Source organism: Podarcis pityusensis (assembly GCF_964106645.2).
Source record: "Podarcis pityusensis genome assembly, chromosome: 16".
NCBI classification, from domain to species: domain Eukaryota; kingdom Metazoa; phylum Chordata; class Lepidosauria; order Squamata; family Lacertidae; genus Podarcis; species Podarcis pityusensis.
In genome coordinates, this window is record NC_138041.1 from 22629749 (window position 1) to 22648625 (window position 18877).

The 18877-nt window shown below is 44.5% G+C and overlaps 1 protein-coding gene across 10 annotated transcripts in view; it reads left to right on the plus strand.

Annotated features, from left to right (window-relative positions):
• CIT (citron rho-interacting serine/threonine kinase) overlaps window positions 1-18877 on the plus strand; it is a 120912-nt gene that overhangs the window by 35916 nt on the left and 66119 nt on the right. For 8 of the 10 annotated variants that reach the window (XM_080986144.1, XM_080986148.1, XM_080986146.1 and 5 more), the window contains 9 exons: window positions 543-645; window positions 1530-1673; window positions 2491-2610; window positions 2936-3115; window positions 4211-4264; window positions 7200-7253; window positions 10075-10215; window positions 11420-11545; window positions 16666-16761. In XM_080986144.1, the coding sequence (XP_080842270.1) occupies window positions 543-645; window positions 1530-1673; window positions 2491-2610; window positions 2936-3115; window positions 4211-4264; window positions 7200-7253; window positions 10075-10215; window positions 11420-11545; window positions 16666-16761 (1018 nt within the window). The remainder of the gene's footprint in view (window positions 1-542; window positions 646-1529; window positions 1674-2490; window positions 2611-2935; window positions 3116-4210; window positions 4265-7199; window positions 7254-10074; window positions 10216-11419; window positions 11546-16665; window positions 16762-18877) is intronic. The other 2 variants (XM_080986147.1, XM_080986149.1) reach the window with 1 other exon arrangement.

Here is an 18877-nt window from a genome sequence, read left to right on the forward strand (position 1 = left end):
AGGAAGGACCTGTGGGTCCTCCAGGGGTTTTGGACTCCAACTCCCATCAGGCCCAGCCAGCATGGCCAATGGTCAAAGAATATGGGAGTTGGGAATTGTAGTCCAGCAACGTCTGGGAGGAAACAGCTCTTAGCTCATATCCATAAGTAATCTTCCATAAATAATGTCTCTTATAGTCCGTCCACAACAAAAAGTATGTGGTGGCCGGGTTACTAAGTCATTTACCTGACTGTAAAGGTATTATCAAAATGTGCTGCTATGTTTTTGCTTTTGTTGTATTATCTGATATTCAGAGTTGCATCCAATGATAATCATATAGAGTAGAGCCATTGAAAATAGTCTGACTAACTTGGATCCATTAATTTCAATGGGCCTGCTCTGAGTTAAAGTTAGATAACACCAGTTTTTTGGGGTGTTTGTGTGTGTGTGTGTGTGTGTTTGTAATGATCTTTTTATAAACGATTTCGACTGCTCTGGTGTGGTGGTACATAAATATGTGCAAATTATTATTATTATTCGGGGGTTTTTTTTTTCCTTTAAAGGTCTGCTTTGGGTTTGGATTCTCCAGCCAAGATTAACTCCATGGAAAAGAAAATCCTTCTTAAGAGTAAAGAGCTGCAAGACACCCAGGATAAGTGCCACAAGGTATTTATTTACATGGCCAGCCTCCCACCTTGCTCCAGGGATCTTCAACCTGTGTATGCCAAAGGACCTACCAGATGCTGCTGATGGGTCCACAGCTTCGGTGGAGCAGTTTCCTCCTCACCAGTTAGATGAGGGAGATGAGTTTAGGTCATGTCTGTTTCTAGATCCGTTAATTTTATAACAAAAGGAGGCTCTGGATTTTCTCTAGACCTTTGCTTGGCCTGGCGGTGACGGCAGTGGTTTCCAGCAGGTGGCATTTCTTCTTCCATCAAATGCTCAGCAGCTTCGGTTCTGTTCTGAATGCTACGAAGTCTCTCTTCTTCTGCTTCCTCTTTTCGTCCTTCGGTTTCTGCTTATGTAACTGTTGCCGCTTCACTGATTTGACAGTGAGAACTGTTGCTGAAAGAAAACTCACTGGGATATACATTTTAAACCCCTCTCTTTGTTTTGAGAGACTTTAAAGAGTGTGCAGTTCCTTCTCTTTCTGTTCTGTGCTGGACTTGACATTTGATCCCTCAGAAGGACATGGGGGGGAGCCCTCCTCTGGTCCAACATGGATTTGGGATAAAGCTAAAGTGACCCATCTCTGGAGAAAAAAAAAATAATCAGGTGAAAAAATGATTGTGGCTTCTTTGCTAACTGGGGTTCGAAGAGTGACTGAATGTGAACAAGCGGCTTGAATGAATGGGGTGACCTAGACTTACTGCCTTTCCTTGAGAAGGAACTGTGAATCCCCAGGAGCAGAACCATGGTATTTGAATTTAAACAGAATTCTAGCCTGTCTCTCTTCCAGAGACAGATTTTCCTCCCGAGTTGTGCATCGACCCTTTGTCTGCTTGTAGACCCTTGGAAAATGCTTTTAAACCTTTTAATGTTTGTTGCAGATGGAGCAGGAAATGACGCGCTTGCACCGCAGAGTATCGGAGGTGGAGGCTGTACTTAGCCAAAAGGAGGTGGAACTGAAAGCCTCCGAGACCCAGCGATCCCTCCTTGAGCAGGACCTGGCTACCTACATCACAGAATGCAGTGTGAGCCTCTACCTGTTCCCCCTGAAGTCACTGACTTCCGTTGGTCTAAAACCTTTCTGTTATGGATGTCTCCGTAAGGCATATGGCAGAGGGAGCTTAAGAAGGACAGCTGTCTTAATTAAATAGGGGTGGTTAATTGGCAAAGCACTGTAAGCCTGTTACATGGTTTTAATTCATTAATGACCTGATAAGTTGACAGCGTGGCAGAGAAGGCAAAGGAAATTTAGCCTGAGTCTTCCATGCAGAAGATAGCAGCGGATATGGTGCTTGTTGGAGTTTACATACTTTGGACTATTTCCTTAACCATATCTGAAGCAAGGTAGTCATGATTCAGAAGCATTTATTTGACACTGGTAGGGAAGTCTGTGCAAAGAATCTTCTTACATTGATCCTTTTCTTTCTGTAGTATTAGCATATCTGAAACTGCCTATACTTTGACTTTCCAAGGATTTCTTGGTCTAACTGGAGGTGTCAAGAGATTGAACCTTGTGTTCATAAATAGGCCACAGCTCTTTAGCAGATCCTTTCTCCATTCTGTACTTTAACAGGGATAGTTGCCGGTGTCCTCCTTGCTCATGTAGCTCTTTAAATTGTACTCCAAAATGGTGTTTTTTAAAAAACAACATACCATATTTCATTCAAGTGGACGTGTTCTTTTGTTGCTGTCAAGGCAGGAGACTGGAGCTGAACAGAAGCTAAGATGCAAGCTTTGGGTTTTGCTGTCCTGTTGGTGTGTTTTTTTATCCATAACTGATAACATTTTCCTTGGTGCAGCTGCATGCAAAGTGGCTGTGTATTAAACGTTGCGCTTTTGCAGAGCTTAAAGCGAAGTCTGGAGCAGGCTCGGATGGAAGTGTCTCAGGAGGATGACAAGGCACTGCAGCTCCTTCACGATATCAGGGAACAGAGCCGGAAGCTTCAGGAAATCAAAGAACAGGTGTGTGTAGCTACTTCTCAGAGGAATGTAGTGGCTGATGATAGCTTTGGCTTTGGCTTGTGCTAGCCAGTTCTCACACTAGGAATAGATCCAGGGTGTTGGTGGAGTTTAAAAACTTTTTTCTCTTTCATGTGTGGCTTTCCATATATACACTTTTTTTTTTTTAAATGAAAGGGGACGTAACCTTTGTGTTTGGCAAAAATGTGTTTCACTCTGTGTGGTTTTGTGTGCTTTCTCCCTCTGTGTTTTTCCTTACACAACTGCCTGTTTGCCATTTTTTCCTTTGTTCTTTCTGAAGTGTGTGACACCCCACTTCCTCCCACAGGAGTATCAGGCTCAGGTAGAAGAGATGAGGCTAATGATGAATCAGTTAGAAGAAGACCTCATTTCAGCTCGCAGACGGAGTGATCTTTATGAATCGGAATTGAGAGAGTCCCGATTGGCTGCTGAAGAGTTCAAACGTAAAGCCACAGAATGTCACAACAGGCTCCAGAAGGTAGCTAAGGTCAGGGAGCTATAATTCTGTTTTTGGGGTTAATTTTGGCAGTCTTGCTCCTCACACCAATGTATTGAGAATAGATTCGACTTCATTAGGTTTCGTTTGCATGCCATGATTGCTCTGCTCTGCTTCCAAAGGTGGAGGCAGCAATGCTTCCAAATACAGTGGTACCTCGAGTTACAAACGCTTCAGGTTACAAACTCCGCTAACCTGGAAGAGTTACCTCGAGTTGAGAACTTTGCCCCAGGATGAGAACGGAAATCGTGTTCCGGCAGTGCAGCGGCAGCAAGAGGCCCCATTAGCAAAAGCACGCCTCTAGTTGCGAACAGTTTCAGGTTAAGAACGGACCTCCGGAACAAATTAAGTTCGTTACTAGAGGTACCAGTTGCTGGAAACTGCAGGAGGGCAGAATGGTCTTGTGCTCGAATCCTGCTTGTGGGCTTCCCACAGGCATTTGGTTGGCCACTGTGAGAACAGGATGCTGGACTAGATGGGCTATTGGCCTGATTCAGCAGCCTCTTCATATGGTTGCAAATAAAAAAGCATGGCTTTGGTAGAAATTCAGACTTGTTATTTTGTTAATGAGTAGAAAAATAGCATGATATGGGGCAGCAATGGTTAAAAAAAAATACCCAAGAAATCTGATAGTCATTAATAATCTACATTTTTTCTCTGTTACCGAACAGTTTTTCTTGCTTGCCTATCAAGGGTTCATGGGGGAAAAGTTTTGTGCAAATTAATTGGAATAGATGCATCTATTCCAGAATTCCTGTTCTCCAAAAGGAAAGAGTCCATTCTCACCACTCTTTATCAATTTACCCCCTTCCTCTTAGCATAATTTAATAATGAATCTACAGACATGATTCATTGGCAGTTTGGAACCGCAGCACTTTTATTTTGACCCCATTTATTCATTTTAAATACCAGTAATATTTTTTTTAAAAAAACATGACCCATTTAGAGCTGCACTTTTTAGTGTTCGTTTGAAGAAAGAATAGATTGAGATAGCTTTGAAACTGAGGAACTGCTGCTCATACTGCGGTGTCTGATCTGAATCCTGTGGCTGGGTGGTTCATCTTTCTTTCATCTTTGCTTTTAAAGGTTAAAGATCAAGGGAAAACGGAAGTAGGAGAGCTGTATTCCAAACTGGAGAAGGTATGTTCCTCTGGGTGTTTTGTACTGATAGTACCCCAGTATGAATTCAATGGGCTTTTCATTTAGTGATTTTGTGGTTTGATTTTGAAGTAGGCCTGATCAATAGGTGGTGTGTCCCCGTCCCCGGCACATGGGAGATGTATATATGTAAGAAAATGTATACAGTGGTACCTTGGGTTACATACACTTCAGCTTACAGATGCTTCAGGTTACAGACTCGGCTAACCCAGAAATAATACCTTGGGTTAAGAACTTTGCTTCAGGATGAGAACAGAAATCGTGCTCTGGTGGCACAGAAGCAGTGGGAGGCCCCATTAGCTAAAGTGGTGCTTCAGGTTAAGAACAGTTTCAGGTTAAGAACAGACCTCCAGAACGAATTAAGTACTTAACCCGAGGTACCACTGTATTCTAATGCATGGGGATTTTGTGGTAAGCAGTGTGGGTGATGAAACATCTTAACCCTCCGCGCTGTGTTGATGCCCTGTAGTGATGTCTTCATGAAAACTTGAGCTGCTTAAGAGCACTTGACCGTCTTGTACTCTTTGTGGCATTTCAACGTTTGTGAGTTGAAATGAACTTGCAGCAGCTGGCTTAGGGCCAGGCACAAGCTGTGTGGGCAAGTCAGGGCAGAAGACTGGAAAGTTCAAGAGAAAGAAATATCCAAGTTAGGGATACTTAGTGGGTAGGAGAACCCAGAGGCAGAGTGGGTGGATGAGAGAAGCAAGCTATACTTGACAATTTACTGAGAAATGGAGAGCTATCCATCCTAACAGCTCTTCTGATACAATGAGTTTTAGGTGCCTTCTCTGCCCTTTCTTCCCTTTGCCTACCCCATAAATCTGCTCTGGGGGGTAGGGGGAGCTCCTGGAACAAGTTTAGGGGCACACAAGGAGAAAAGGGGGCAGGGTCGTTCCATTGCACAGCTGAAACTCATGATGCTAGTGGAGCTGTTTAGATGGGTATCACCCAGGAACCTTAAGGAAGGGTAGGCATATGAAACAGAGATCTGGAGTTGAGAAAATGAGGTGCTATAGGGTGAAACCCCTGTATGCCAGTGTGTTAGCAGGAAGGGATGGAGGCAAGAGTGCTGCTTCTGAATTGATAGGGAAGCTGGCTGAAAGCTGGGGTGGTAAAGGGTTGCGGCAGTAGACTGAAACCCTGAGGCCAGAGAAAACGGGCAGGGAGATGAAGAAAGGAGCGTCCAAGGAGAAAGTTGAACTGTGAATTGAATGCCAGAAATAAGGGGCCGGTAGTACTGGAGTCCTAGGGACGCAGGTGGCGCTGTGGTCTAAACCACAGAGCCTCGGGCCTGCCGATCAGAAGGTCGGCGGTTCGAATCCCCACGACAGGGTGAGCTCCCGTTGCTCGGTCCCTGTTCCTGCCAACCTAGCAGTTCGAAAGCACGTCAAAGTGCAAGTAGATAAATAGGTACCGCTCTGGCGGGAAGGTAAATGGCGTTTCGGTGTGCTGCTCTGGTTCGCCAGAAGCAGCTTAGTCATGCTGGCCACATGACCCGGAAGCTCTCTGTGGACAAACGCCGGCTCCCTCGGCCTATAGAGTGAGATGAGCGCCACAACCCCAGAGTCGTCCGCGACTGGACCTAATGGTCAGGGGTACCTTTACCTTTAGTACTGGAGTACTGTGGTCTGCAGTGCCAAGGAGACATAGGTTTGTGCCAAAGGCGCTCCCCAGCCAAAGGAGTGGACACAGCAGATAGTTAACTCCTTATTATCAAAGCTGACACATGCTCATTTCTATGGGTCTGAATGCCCACGCATAGGACTAGTGTCTAGGCAGCTATTCCCAGGTCATCACTCAATGGAGCAGTTGCAGCGACAGGGGGCCACTCTCCCTCTACCAGTTTATATACCTCCCCCCGATCGACTGCGCGCAGGTAGCCAAAGTCTATGCCTGTGTGGAAGCTTCCTCTGCTCACCCCTCTTCAATCCCCTTCTGGTTCTAGGAAACAATGGGTGGAGAAGCTCCTGGCTCTTCACTTGCCTGGCTTGCCTCTTCCTCCTTTTCTTCTGACCCATCCTGTGCTCCACCCTCCAGCTCTGAAGCCTTCCCAGCCTCCGACTCTTGCCTCATGGCAGCAACAGTTCCCCACAACTCACTGCCCCCTCTCCTGAGTCAGATTTCAACCCCGCTTCCCCCAGTGCACACTCATCAGTGTCTTGCCAATCCCTGACATCTTGCTAGGTGCAGAGCTGGCATCTGGTTAGGCATCGTTGAGCCTCTGGCTCTACTGCTATTCCTTTTCACATTTGCCTCCTATTCTCTTCCTCTGGTCAAGAAGGGAGGGCAATGTAGATCAAGCAATGGGAGTGAGAAAGAGCGGCAGCCATCTCTGCCAGCTCACTTGGCTGTCATTTCCTTTCCTTGGTTGGAGTGAGGATTGGGCCCAGGGGCAGCAGGAGAACAAGTGGGCAGTGTGGTTGGTAGATAAGGAACCAGCCAAACCCTATTTTCCTTAGACCTTTGCTCCTTCTAGGTGTTTCTTTCCATACATGACTTATTGCCAGAAAAGCAATGAATGCTCTATATTCCCAAATGGCTTTTCACCAACTCTCAGTCCTTTCCACCTTGCAAAGAGAAACTTTGTACCATTCCCAGAAATATTTTGCTAGCCAACCAGAATCAAACTGGGTCCCTTTTCATTCTCCATATTTCATTGGTCAACTGGGGTAGCTGACACGGTACTCTCCGGATATTGCTGTACTTCAGCCCCCATCATCCCTGACCGTTGGCTATGTCGGCTGGGATTGATGGGAGTTGTAATTCAACAGCACCCAGGAGGAGGATGTCTTAGTCAAGAGGACCTGCTTTAAGAAAGCGTCATGTGAGAGTGCGGGGGGACTGCAGTCATTGGACTGAAGTGATTCAATGTAGCATTACACTACCTAGTATTTCCACGCCTCTCTCTTCCTTGTAGGTGAATGCAGAACAGCAGGTCAAAATCCAGGAGCTACAGGAGAAGCTGACAAAGGTAAGGTTTGGATAGGTGCGTGTTAAGAGAATTGATTGCTTTTGCGTGTGAGTTAAAAGTTGTGAGTCGCTTCTTGTGCAGTTTATACATCTCCTCCTTCGACTTACCAGCAAGCCGTAATGCAGAGGAGGGGAGGAGTGGTGTCTCGTGTTCAAAAACAGAATTAGTCATTGTGCTTTGGGTAGGAAAGGGAGAAGAAGGGTGGGGGATTGGGATCCAAAATCGTGATGATCTCAGTGCTTTCTCCTCTTCACAACATGTCATCCTATGTTTATTTTTAAAACCGAAGCTGAGCCAGAATTGGAATGTTTGGTAGAGATTTAACTTTGGAAAGCCGGATCAGGCGCTCTGCACCAGGTGTGAGCTTTTTCAGTACTGGGGGCCACATTATAAAAATAGAATGAACCCTGAAGCAGCAACAGATTGCGACTGCTTAATTTGGATCTACTTTTCATGAATGGGGTGGGTGCCAAATCATAATTTGTGGACGATGTTGCATCTGTTCTGGAACTTTGCATACAAAGTGTGAAGCCTTTTAGAGCAGCCCCTGAGCAATCTGAGACACGTCCAGCACTAATGAGATACTAAAACTGAACTTAATTTCTCTTGTAAAGTGTGTGTTTCATGTAGGGGGGTGGACCTTTTTCACGATGAGGTTTACATTGGGCTGGTGGAAAGCTATTGGGGGCACACAGAGAGAGCCATTTCCCATGGAAACAAAGGCACACAAACCACTCAAAATTCACCTTCTATTTTCTCCATATACTTTTTTAAAGGTTGTGTTTTTAAAAAAGGAAAAAAGTTCCCCATCTCCTTTTAGAACTCCTGTAATCCCATGCAAATAACATGCCAGTTCACATCTGAACAGCAAACCTTGCCTCAAACTTCATAATGCAATTGTGCACATGTGGTTGCAAAATGCATGGACACTTTTGCCACCAACATAAGCCTACCTCTCTGCTGAGTGTTTCCCCTTGGAATTAGACTTTTTGCAGAGGAAGGAACTACCATTACACAGTGGATATGTGTAGAGACTTAGGCTAAGGAGTCCTGGCTGTTCTTGCCTGAGACAAGCCGCTAATTTCCTAACCTGCTTCATGAGTTAGAGATGTTGCTGTTTATCACCTGTAGAGCATCCAAAATATTTCGAAGTGCTGTGTATGTACATGTTGAAAGATAAGGCATGGCATAGCGTGGTAGTGGGTGTGGCTGGATCAGAGCCGGAGCTCATTCTCACTTGTGCATTTGGGGGGGGGGGCATGGCAAGGACACACAGGGGAGGTTGGACTGGGCTTTGACTCCCCCATTGCAACTCTGCTCTCACTTCGGTCATGCCTTCCTCCTCAAAATCTGAACACAGAACACCAAGCTGTGATGCTGTCTGACCATACAGCATACCAGGAGTGCTCTGGGCCTGGAAACAGGAAATGTAGCTTTCTAGATTAGTTAGACCACAAGAGGGCAGGCAGGGCAGGTGTACTGAAATCAGTAGCTGTTGCTTTGGAGCTACATTGGGCACCCACAAGAGTTAAATATGGGCCACGGATTGGCCACATGTGCTTCCAGTTGTTGAACGGACAGTAAGATTTCAGCCTAACTTTCGTTGCCCAGAGTAATTTCGGGTGTTTGGGGGATATTTTCCCAGCTATGCAAAGATGAAAAGATACAATATCAGAATGTCAAAACATACATGTGGGGAATGTCAAAACATACATGTGTCTGCTATTTTACAGCTATATTTTTCCAGTTCTGCAAAAGGGATGCTCTTAGTTGTAGTACTTCAGATTTAATTACTTTCTGGCTAGTCGTTCATTTACTGTGGGCAAGCTGACCAGAATATTCACAAAGGTTTGTGTTGGATTACATGAGCTTCATTATCAGGCAGGAGGAGCAACAGCACCTGTCACACTAATGAGTAATTAAGTAGATGTGCAGTATTGCACTTTTGCAGGGGTGTGTTGCTGGCTGCTTCAGGTTGAGCAGAAACACTACAATCTTATTTGAAGGTGGGTATCGCCCCATGGAAGGATTGGCTGTGAGTTGTTCTGGTATTAGGTCTAGAAGCACTTTGCACTGCAGTCATTCAGTGGAGGTTTAAGAAGCCTTGTCATGCTTTGCTTAATATGTGTTTTGTTTAGCTAGGCCCTTCCCAAAACTAGCCGCTCCACCAACCTACGTCAGAGCCTAGCAGTTAGTTGCCTTCTCTTCTCCATGCCACTTTCCCATTGGTGCCTCCCTCTCCCAGACAAATTAAAGCAAAGGCAATTGCCATAAATTGCAGCAAGCATAACAGGTGAACACTGAGTAAATTGGAAAGTCTGCTCATCTGCCATGCAATTATATTAATGCTCCCATTAAGGTTTTCTTAAGGTTCTAACTTAAATGTGTGTACTACTACTTGGGTCAAGAAGTCTAGTTCAATTTCTGGAAACTTGTGTGGATATATATATATCATAAAATGTAGACAATTCTAGACTGTAAAAACCTTAAAGTGGCTTACAAAAGATGTAACAGTAAGATCAATAAAAAATTACTTTAAAACATGTGGAAGTTAAAATACTAAAACAGATTAGAATTACCTCAACTTTCTAAGCATCTGTCAGTAATATTCTACTGCAATGATCAGAGTTTGAGAGTAATGCAGAGAGCAATGCTTTGACTGCTTATTACACACACACACACACACACACACACACACACGTAGTATCAAATTCTGTCACTGATTAGCTGCTTCATTAAGTTATTCCTGGAATGCTGGATATTGGCGCTTGCAATCTTATACACGTTAAAAACTTTAGCATTATTCTCCCTATTCTTCAAGGCAATGAAAGCCAGCTCGGAGGCTACTGAACTCCTTCAGAACATACGCCAAGCAAAAGAAAGAGCCGAGAAAGAACTGGAGAAGTTGCAAAACCGGGAAGACTCTAACGAAGGCATGAAAAAGAAATTGCTTGAAGCAGAGGTTGGCAAAAGCTTTTAACTTTTAAGTTGTTTGGGTAACCGGAAAGTCCACTTCAGGCATACCAAATCCCATCCTTGGTTTGATATCCTGGCTTATTTAACTCCCTGTGGGTTGTACAGGTCAGGCTTCTTGAGTGTGGTTGAAATGGGAAGCTGCTGTTTAGACTAAACCAGGAATGGAAGGTTTATTAAACCCCTCTTCTGTGTGAGTCTGAGACTTATATTGGCTTGTGCTTGTAACCATAGATGAGGGGTGAGGAACCACTGACCCTCCAGAACTACTACCTACAATGGTTATGCTTTACCTGCCCAGTTGGAGGCAATAATGCTTCTGAAGGCCAGTTGCTGGAAATGAGGGATGGGGAGTTCTGTGGTCCTGCCTGTGGGTGTCCCATAGGCATCCGGTTGGCTATTGTGAGAACAGGATGCTGTACCAGATGGACCATTGGCCTGATCCATCAGGCTCTTCCTTTGTTTTAGCAAAGCATGGTCAATGACCAGAGATTATGGGAGTTGTAGTTCAGCAACAGGGATGCGGGTGGCGTTGTGGGTTAAACCACAGAGCCTAGGACTTGCCAAACAGAAGGTCGGCGGTTCGAATCCCCACGACGGGGTGAGCTCCTGTTGCTTGGTCCCTGCTCCTGCCAACCTAGCAGTTTGAAAGCACGTCAAAGTGCAAGTAGATAAATAGGTACCGCAATGGCGGGAAGTTAAACGGCATTTCCGTGCGCTGCTCTGGTTCGCCAGAAGCGGCTTAGTCATGCTGGCCACATGACCCGGAAGCTATACGCCGGCTCCCTCGGCCAATAAAGCGAGATGAGCACCGCAACCCCAGAGTCGGTCACGACTGAACCTAATGGTCAGGGGTCCCTTTACCTTTACTAGTTCAGCAACATGTCCCCCACACCTGCCATAAACCACCCTTTATTTTTATATCTGAACTGGACTATGTTCTGTCAAATGAAAGAATTGTTTTTTTGTTTTTAAAGCAAACAATATTTATCCTTGTTTCTGTGTTCAAGTACTGTTTTTTCTCTAAAGAATTTTTTTTTTTTTGCTGGATTTACTTTTTAAATTAAACTTTAAGGGGGGTGGGTATGTAATTTAGGGAGTGGTACTGAAATGGTTCTACTGTGACTGCTGCTTGCTGTGTGAACACCCAGGGCTCCTTTAGCCTCAATTCTGCTTTCCTGAATGTCGGACAGGAAAGGCGCCATTCTCTGGAGAACCAAGTGAAGCGATTGGAAACGGTTGAACGCAGAGAGAACCGACTGAAGGAAGATATCCAGACGAAATCTCAGCAGATCCAGCAGATGGCGGATAAAATTTTGGTGGGTAGTGATTACAAAATGGTAGACTGGGAGACTGGAGCGGGATAGTGGGCACAGTTTCTGGCTCCATAAGATGCAGTGGGAAGTGTTAACATTTTGAAAAGTTTTTTTCTAGATGTTAAAATGCGTAGCCGGAGCCAGGTGAAACCAAATGAAGGGATTTCATGCAGATTCTTGGGCTGAACATTTAGTGTAGGAGGCCTTTTGTGCAGATGTAACACGACTCTGCTGTTGTGGCAGAAAGAAGAGTCCATCTGGCTTCTCAGTGGCTGACAACAAGCTGAAGACACATGGAAGCTGGTAGAAGGCCTTGGATATTTTTTTCTCAATTAACCTATAGCTGCTTTTTGTAACAAGGCAGGGCCCAGAGGCTGTCTTCCTGTTCTCTGTCTCTTCTGGGCTGACACGTAGTCAGACTGACATTGTATATTATTAGGATTATATGGGGCCCAGATTCTCTTAGCCTTGATTCACTAGTGCCTAGTTCTCAATGAGATCTATCTTTGTATGGGATGTACCACTTCACACCGTGGTTCACATGATGGAATGTTCTTTAGTACAAAAATAAAGGAATTGCTCCACATAGGAAACTAACATGTTAGGGACAAGGTTGTGCCAGTGTCCTCCTTCCCTGCAAATCTGGTTTTAGATGCTTTTAATCCCACTTTAAACCCAAGTACATGTCTCAAGATGTGCCTCTGAATGTCAGCTGCTGAGTAGCAGCACAGAGAGGCCTGTTACTTTCATGTTCATATGAAAGGAACCTTATTGTATGGAGGAACATGCAGCCATGTGAGCCGTGACCTGGAGACTGTGCCTGGGCTGTCCCCAAGTCATAAGCCAAAATCATCTGCATCCTGTCACAGGTAATCTGCAGTACACTATAGTGCCCATGCTGCAGTGCAACCAAGCAAATTGCACCCATGCGAGATAGCTGTGGCACAGCTAAGTGAAGTGCACATAAGTTTATCTTATTCGTGCTCTACTGGCCTTTGATGTGGCAACACTGAGGGAACTAGACAGAGCTGGTCAGAAGTAATATAGGTTCCAGGAGACTTTTGAGAGCCCCATGGACTGTAAGAAGATCAAACCTATCCAGTCTTAAGGAAATCAGCCCTGAGCCCTCACTGGAAGGACAGATTGTGAAGCTGAGGCTCCAATACTTTTGCTACCTCATGAGAAGAGAAGACTCCCTGGAAAAGACTCTGATGTTGGGAAAGATGGAGGGCACAAGGAGAAGGGGACGACAGAGGACGAGATGGTTGGACAGTGTTCTTGAAGCTACGAACATGAGTTTGACCAAACTGCGGGAGGCAGTGGAAGACAGGAGTGCCTGGCGTGCTCTGGTCCATGGGGTCACGAAGAGTCGGACACGACTAAACAACAACAACAACAACAACAACAACAACAACAACAACAACAGTGAAATCCCTGCCCACTCACCTGGTAGCCCTCTAACATTCCATTATAAGTGGGATTTGATGGGAACCCTTTCTGCAACGTTATTTCAAAACGCCTGCTTGCCACGTCAGAGAGACTTACAATTTCCAGTTGCTTCGACAGAAGCTCCAGAACTCAAATAAAGCATGTTTCGGAAGCTCCGTACCCATCCTGTGTTTTGAGTTGTGTGACAATAAAATCTGCAGAGCCCAGCTTGGGAAGTCTTGGCAACCTCTCCTGTGTTGCAATGTCTGCTGCATCTTCCCTGTTGAAGAACCGAATGAGTCATCGTAACTCTTTCCTCTCCAAATAGAAATGGTTGGATGCTTTTCAGTGCATGGGAGAGAAAGGATTTCCTTCTTTGCTGTACATGAGTTTCACTTTTTATTTATGATGCTTGTGATTGTTATTTATGAATTTTGTTCACTGGGGAGCCAGGCAGAGGGACTTGCAGCTGTTGTTGCAGGATCAACCCAGGGACATTTCAGCAGTTTCAGATTCATTCGTTTTGCGTCAGTCTTCCTGTCCAAAAACTGTGTGTGTGTGTGTGTGTAGGTGCGTATGCTTCACTCTCATCCATTCGTATCCTTAGACATGCATCTGTGTGTGCACATAATCCTCCGTTTGCTTATGCGTGCATCCATATATACATTGTGGTTGTCTGCCTGTCTGCACTCAGGCACATGCATATATGCCTGCTCATTTTTGTTTGTTTATAGAAACAGTTATACTGTCTTTTCCCCCCTGTGAGGGCCCCCAAGGTATATGAACGCCTACACAAGCTCTTAGCTTCTGTAGCAGGGCTTTACTAATCCCAATCACACAAGCACCCCAAAACAATTTACAACCAAGCAAAAAATACAATGATAAAACCACATAAACAGGTTTAAAAACAGATTGAATGAGACAGTGTATCATTTGTGAGGCCCAAATGCCCAGGAAAACAAAAACATATTTGCTCGGCACTGAAACGATGGCAAGATTAGTGCCAGGCGGGCCTCCCTGGGGAGAGGGGTGGGAAGGGAACAGAACATTATTTATTTAAAAAAACCTGCTTAATTGTAGAGAAGCTATTTCAGCAGATCACTGCCATCATCCTCCAAAGGCTGCTGCAAAAACAAAACCTGATGATGATGATGATGATGATGATGTTAATTTGAGAAAATTCAGGGTGAGGGAGGGCTAAGCTTGAGGAATTTGTGCACCCTCTACTTTTCTCTTCAGACCTCAGATTATAGCTCTCAATAGTATGAAACCTGCTTAGGCTTATAAATAAAGCCTTTTGCAATAAGACAGTTTGAAAAGTCTAAAATAAATCCAGAACATCTTTATTTATAAAAGAGGTAGCTACTTCTAAGTAGGCATTCAAATGAAAAAACAACAACATGACGTTATCTATACCTTCTTGTAATTAAGGTTCAGCAGTAGGTGTCTGAACTGCTTAAACCTTTCCAGAGGGGAGGGTACTGCAGTTTCATGTCTTTGTATCATTAGTGTGGGGTTGCAGGCTGCTTCTCGACCCATGTGATTCAGTGATATTCCAGGCTAGACAGCTCAGAACAGAATTCAGTTAAGTCCCAACGCACCAGATTGAGACAAAAGCTACACCTTTTAACCTCTCATTGCATTAGCTAGAACTAAAAAAGGTGTATGTGTGGGTGGGAGGCAAGTCTCCCTGGGGAAATCAGCCAATCAGTTTCCTGGATTTTGTTTACCCATTCTGGACTCAAATGTGAAGCCTCTTATGTATTAGATCATAATACATGGAGTATTCGGGGATGTTGCATGCTGCAAAATAGGCATGGTAATATCCATGCAAAGTTTTTATGCTTCACCCTACAAAGAGGTGCTTTTCAAAGAGGAAATGGGTCACATCTGAAGTGGTCCTTGAAGGATGAGGCATTGGCGACATTAGGAAGGGCACAACAGATGAATGATGGCGTTAGAAAAGGACACACCAGAGAAATGAAAGGCCCCTCTTGCTTAATGAACCACTGGATCAGCCAGATGGATCAGCCTCAGCGCTGCCTTGTAGCATAGGAAATTATCCTCACTCTCTCTAGTTGATGCTGACAACATCCTTGCAAGCTGGTGCATATAGATGGGCCGTAGCGGTTGTTGATGACAACAGTCGAGAAAACGGAAGTTCCATTTTAAAGCCGCCACGCTTATAGAGCAAGCTGTGGTTTTGGGGATCTATCCAAACTGGCAAAGAAATGTGTCTTGTTTGCAAGCAGCTTTAGACACACTTTTTTTTTTAAAGGTGGGATTCCCTTTCAATATATTCTCACATGCTTCTAGATGAGCTGTCCCAAATCAGGGTATCTTCCTATCTCCTCTTGAGCAAACTCAAGACCTGGGAACTGGGGATCCCTTTGGAGGAAACGGTGAGGAAGTAAATAAATACTGTATTTTTTGCTGTATAAGACTCACTTTTTCCCTCCTAAAAAGTAAGGGGAAATGTGTGTGCGTCTTATGGAGAGAATGCAGGCTGTGCAGCTATCCCAGAAGCCAGAACAGCAAGAGGGATCGCTGTGCAGCAATCCCTCTTGCTGTTCTGGCTTCTGAGATTCAGAATATTTTTTTTCTTGTTTTCCTCCTCCAAAAACTAGGTGCGTCTTGTGGTCTGGTGTGTCTTATAGAGCGAAAAATACGGTAAACTTCCTAAGTTATTGGAAAAATGGGCACCATACCGTTTCTCTTGACTAAGAAAAGATCCCGCTCAAACTGGGATCTGCTCTGAAAAAGACTAAAGCTAGACAAGTGAGAGAATTGCCAAGTATACATTTTGTCTGAGGTTTTTTGGAAGTGTAGGTGGATGCTGTCAGTGGCTATGGTAACGGGCGAAGAACAATCCTTTAAAATTATTTATCTTTGCCTCTGAGCTTATATTGACTTTTAAGTGGCTACTCCCCAACTCGGGAAGGATCCAGACACACCCACAAGCGCACAGATACACGCTATAATACCGATTGTAAGTTAAATATGAAGCTGCACTCTGTGGCCTAGAAGGAGATGCTCTGGATTTATTTATTGAAATAAGAGCATTACATTCCAGGCCTTAGATTCAAATATCTCACTTAGATTGTTCAGTTATTTATAAAAGTATTTAAATACCACCCTCGCATAAAATTTCAGGTTAACATACAGCAATAGAAAACCATAAAAGCCATTAGAAATACTGCAAAACAATCATTAAAGTGGCTGGCTTCTCAAGAACATGTTTAAACAGCTGCATACTATTTATATACTTTCATGAATATGCATTTCAGGCATTTGCCTCTCATGAATGCAAGTGGATTCAGTAATGTTTCGAACCATTCAGTGACTTCTTGATGGCATCACTTCCCAAAGGCCTTGAAAGCTGTTTCAACCCTTCTTTTGTGTGTGCAGGCTGTTGAATCAAGAGAGTGTCTGAAATCAGTTTTGACCTGTGCCCGAGCAAAATAATTGTAGCCTAAGTCTCTTTAAAAATGTGTACTTGTGTGACAGCGTGTGTTGTTGCTCCAGCATCTGCAAAAGAGCCATCCAAATGGGGCGTTTATCTGATGAGGCCTGGCCCGTAATTGTCTCCCCCGGAGCAAGAAATGCGTAGTTTGTGGTGTGCATTTCGTGAGTGTGTTTGCGGTGCCATTCCTCCTCTTCCTTAATCTTTGATACGTTTAAACCTTTGTTTCCAGGAATTAGAAGAGAAGCATCGGGAGGCCCAGCTCTCCGCGCAGCACCTGGAGTTGCATCTGAAACAGAAAGAGCAGATGTATGAAGAGAGGATCAAAGTAAAGATACCTTTCTTATCTTCAGGCGTGCTTAAAAGATGCGTGGCCCTCTGCACAAAACCCCAAGTAGTTGTGCTTTCAAAATTTCCAGCTTCCTTCTCCCTCGCTCCTGCACTTCTGAGGCATTGCCTCTGTCTCTCTCAGTGTTTGGAGCGGGTAAACATGCTTAGCTGACTTGTTCTGTCATGCTGGTGGTGCCATGTGGTTGGAGATGGTTGCTTTGCAGGTATCAGAAGTAGTTTTGCAATGCTATTTAATAAAGTATTGCTTATTTGTGAAATCTTAAAAGGCCGAAAATCAGAAAGGGGGAGTGAGGAAAGAGTTGCTGTGTTTGGGTCACATAACTACAAGGGTACCTTGGTTCTCAAACTTAATCGGTTCCGGAAGTCCGTTCCAAAACCAAAGCCCGCTTTCTCATAGAAAGTAATGCGAAATGGATTCATCTGTTCCAGACTTTTAAAAACAACCCCTTAAAGAGCAATTTAACATGAATTTTACTCTCTAACGAGACCATCGATCCATAAAATGAAGGCAATAAACAATGTACCGCATCCACACAATCAATCAATCCATCAGTCAGTCAGTCAGTAGCTGAACTGGGATCCGCAGAGTCACAAAAATGAAACAAAAAAGAGCTACAAAAACTCAAAATAAATAGCAAAAACAGAGCAACCTCAGCGTAACACTCAAAACGGAAATGTGGCACTCAAAATGGAGCACATTCGGCTTCTGAAAAAGTTTGCAAACTGGAACACTTCTGGGTTTGCAGTGTTTGGGTTCCAAGTTGTTTGAGTACCAAGGCGTTGGAGAACCAAGGTACCACTGTAGTCAAGTTTTTTCAGAGCAGTGTTGTCTGCCAGTGACTCAAGGGATGCATCTGCTCACTTTTTTTGGGGGGGGGGGGACACGAGTGAAATTATGCTGCACCATCTCAATTAAATGATAGGTGCCACTTATTGGGGAAACTCAAATTGCACAATTTTTGTCCTTTGGTTTCCCCACCCCAGCTCACCCTTTATGATGTGAGTAGCTCTACTGTCCATTTACACAGTAGTCTGATATGTGAAGGAAACTCCTTAGAATTGCTGAAAACACCTTTGCTTAAAGCATGATTCAAGATTTTTAAAGATGTTTCTTAAATACCACGGAAAGGGGGAAAAGTTATATGGATGTCAGGTTGTTATTATTTATTACTAAAATCTCTTATATGCTGCCTTTAAATTGAAGCAGGTACTTGAAAACAAGGCATAGAGTGGGCACTGAAGTATTTGACTACAGCAGCAATAGAAGCCTGAACAGTTGGACTCCAACCTCCATTATCTTAGGTTCCCCTTCAAACTTAAAAATACAAACATTTTTATACTGTGAAACACACAAACTATGTGACTGTGTGTGGGGGGAAGGTAGATTAATTCCAAATTGCCAAATACTCGTATTTTAGCAGTGGTTAAAAACAATTTTCAGATACCAGTACACGCATACCACTACTAGAAGTTAGTTTGCTATGTAATTTCTGGTGATTGTCAGAAATGGAATTCGAACCCACACCTCTAGGGTGTAATTTCTGGTGATGTAACAAAAAGGCAATCTTTGTATTTTATTCTGGGAACCCCGCTGATATTCCTTTTAACAGCCAATATGGCATATTGTGCCGCTTTGCTCTACGTAATTGTCAGGGGTTCAGGAGCAGAGGCAAGGGCAAGGGAGGAAACAGAGAGCGAGGGGGAGGAGGCAGAAGAAAAGATGAGTGATGACGACGACCCGAGATCTCCGAGTCTTTCCAGTGAATCAGAAGATTCACAGAAAGGAGCACCAGTGGCCAGGGCAAGGGGGGAGCCTAGGGGGACACCCCAGGAAGATAGAGCCAGAGGGGACTCAGAGGGGAGCAGTTGGAAATCGGGACCAGCGTCACCGCCAGAGAGCAGGGAAGAGGAAGGGGGCCAGGGATCAAGCGCTGGCAGCTCACAACAGGGGGGAGGGCACGAGTCAGGAGTGGCCACACCTCCATCGGGGAGCGAAGAAACGGTCAGACGGAAGGTGGAAGGTTGGGCGCGCGCGCCAAGTTCAAATGCACAGGAAAGTGGCGCAGTAGGCAGCCCGGAAAGGGAGCCAGGTC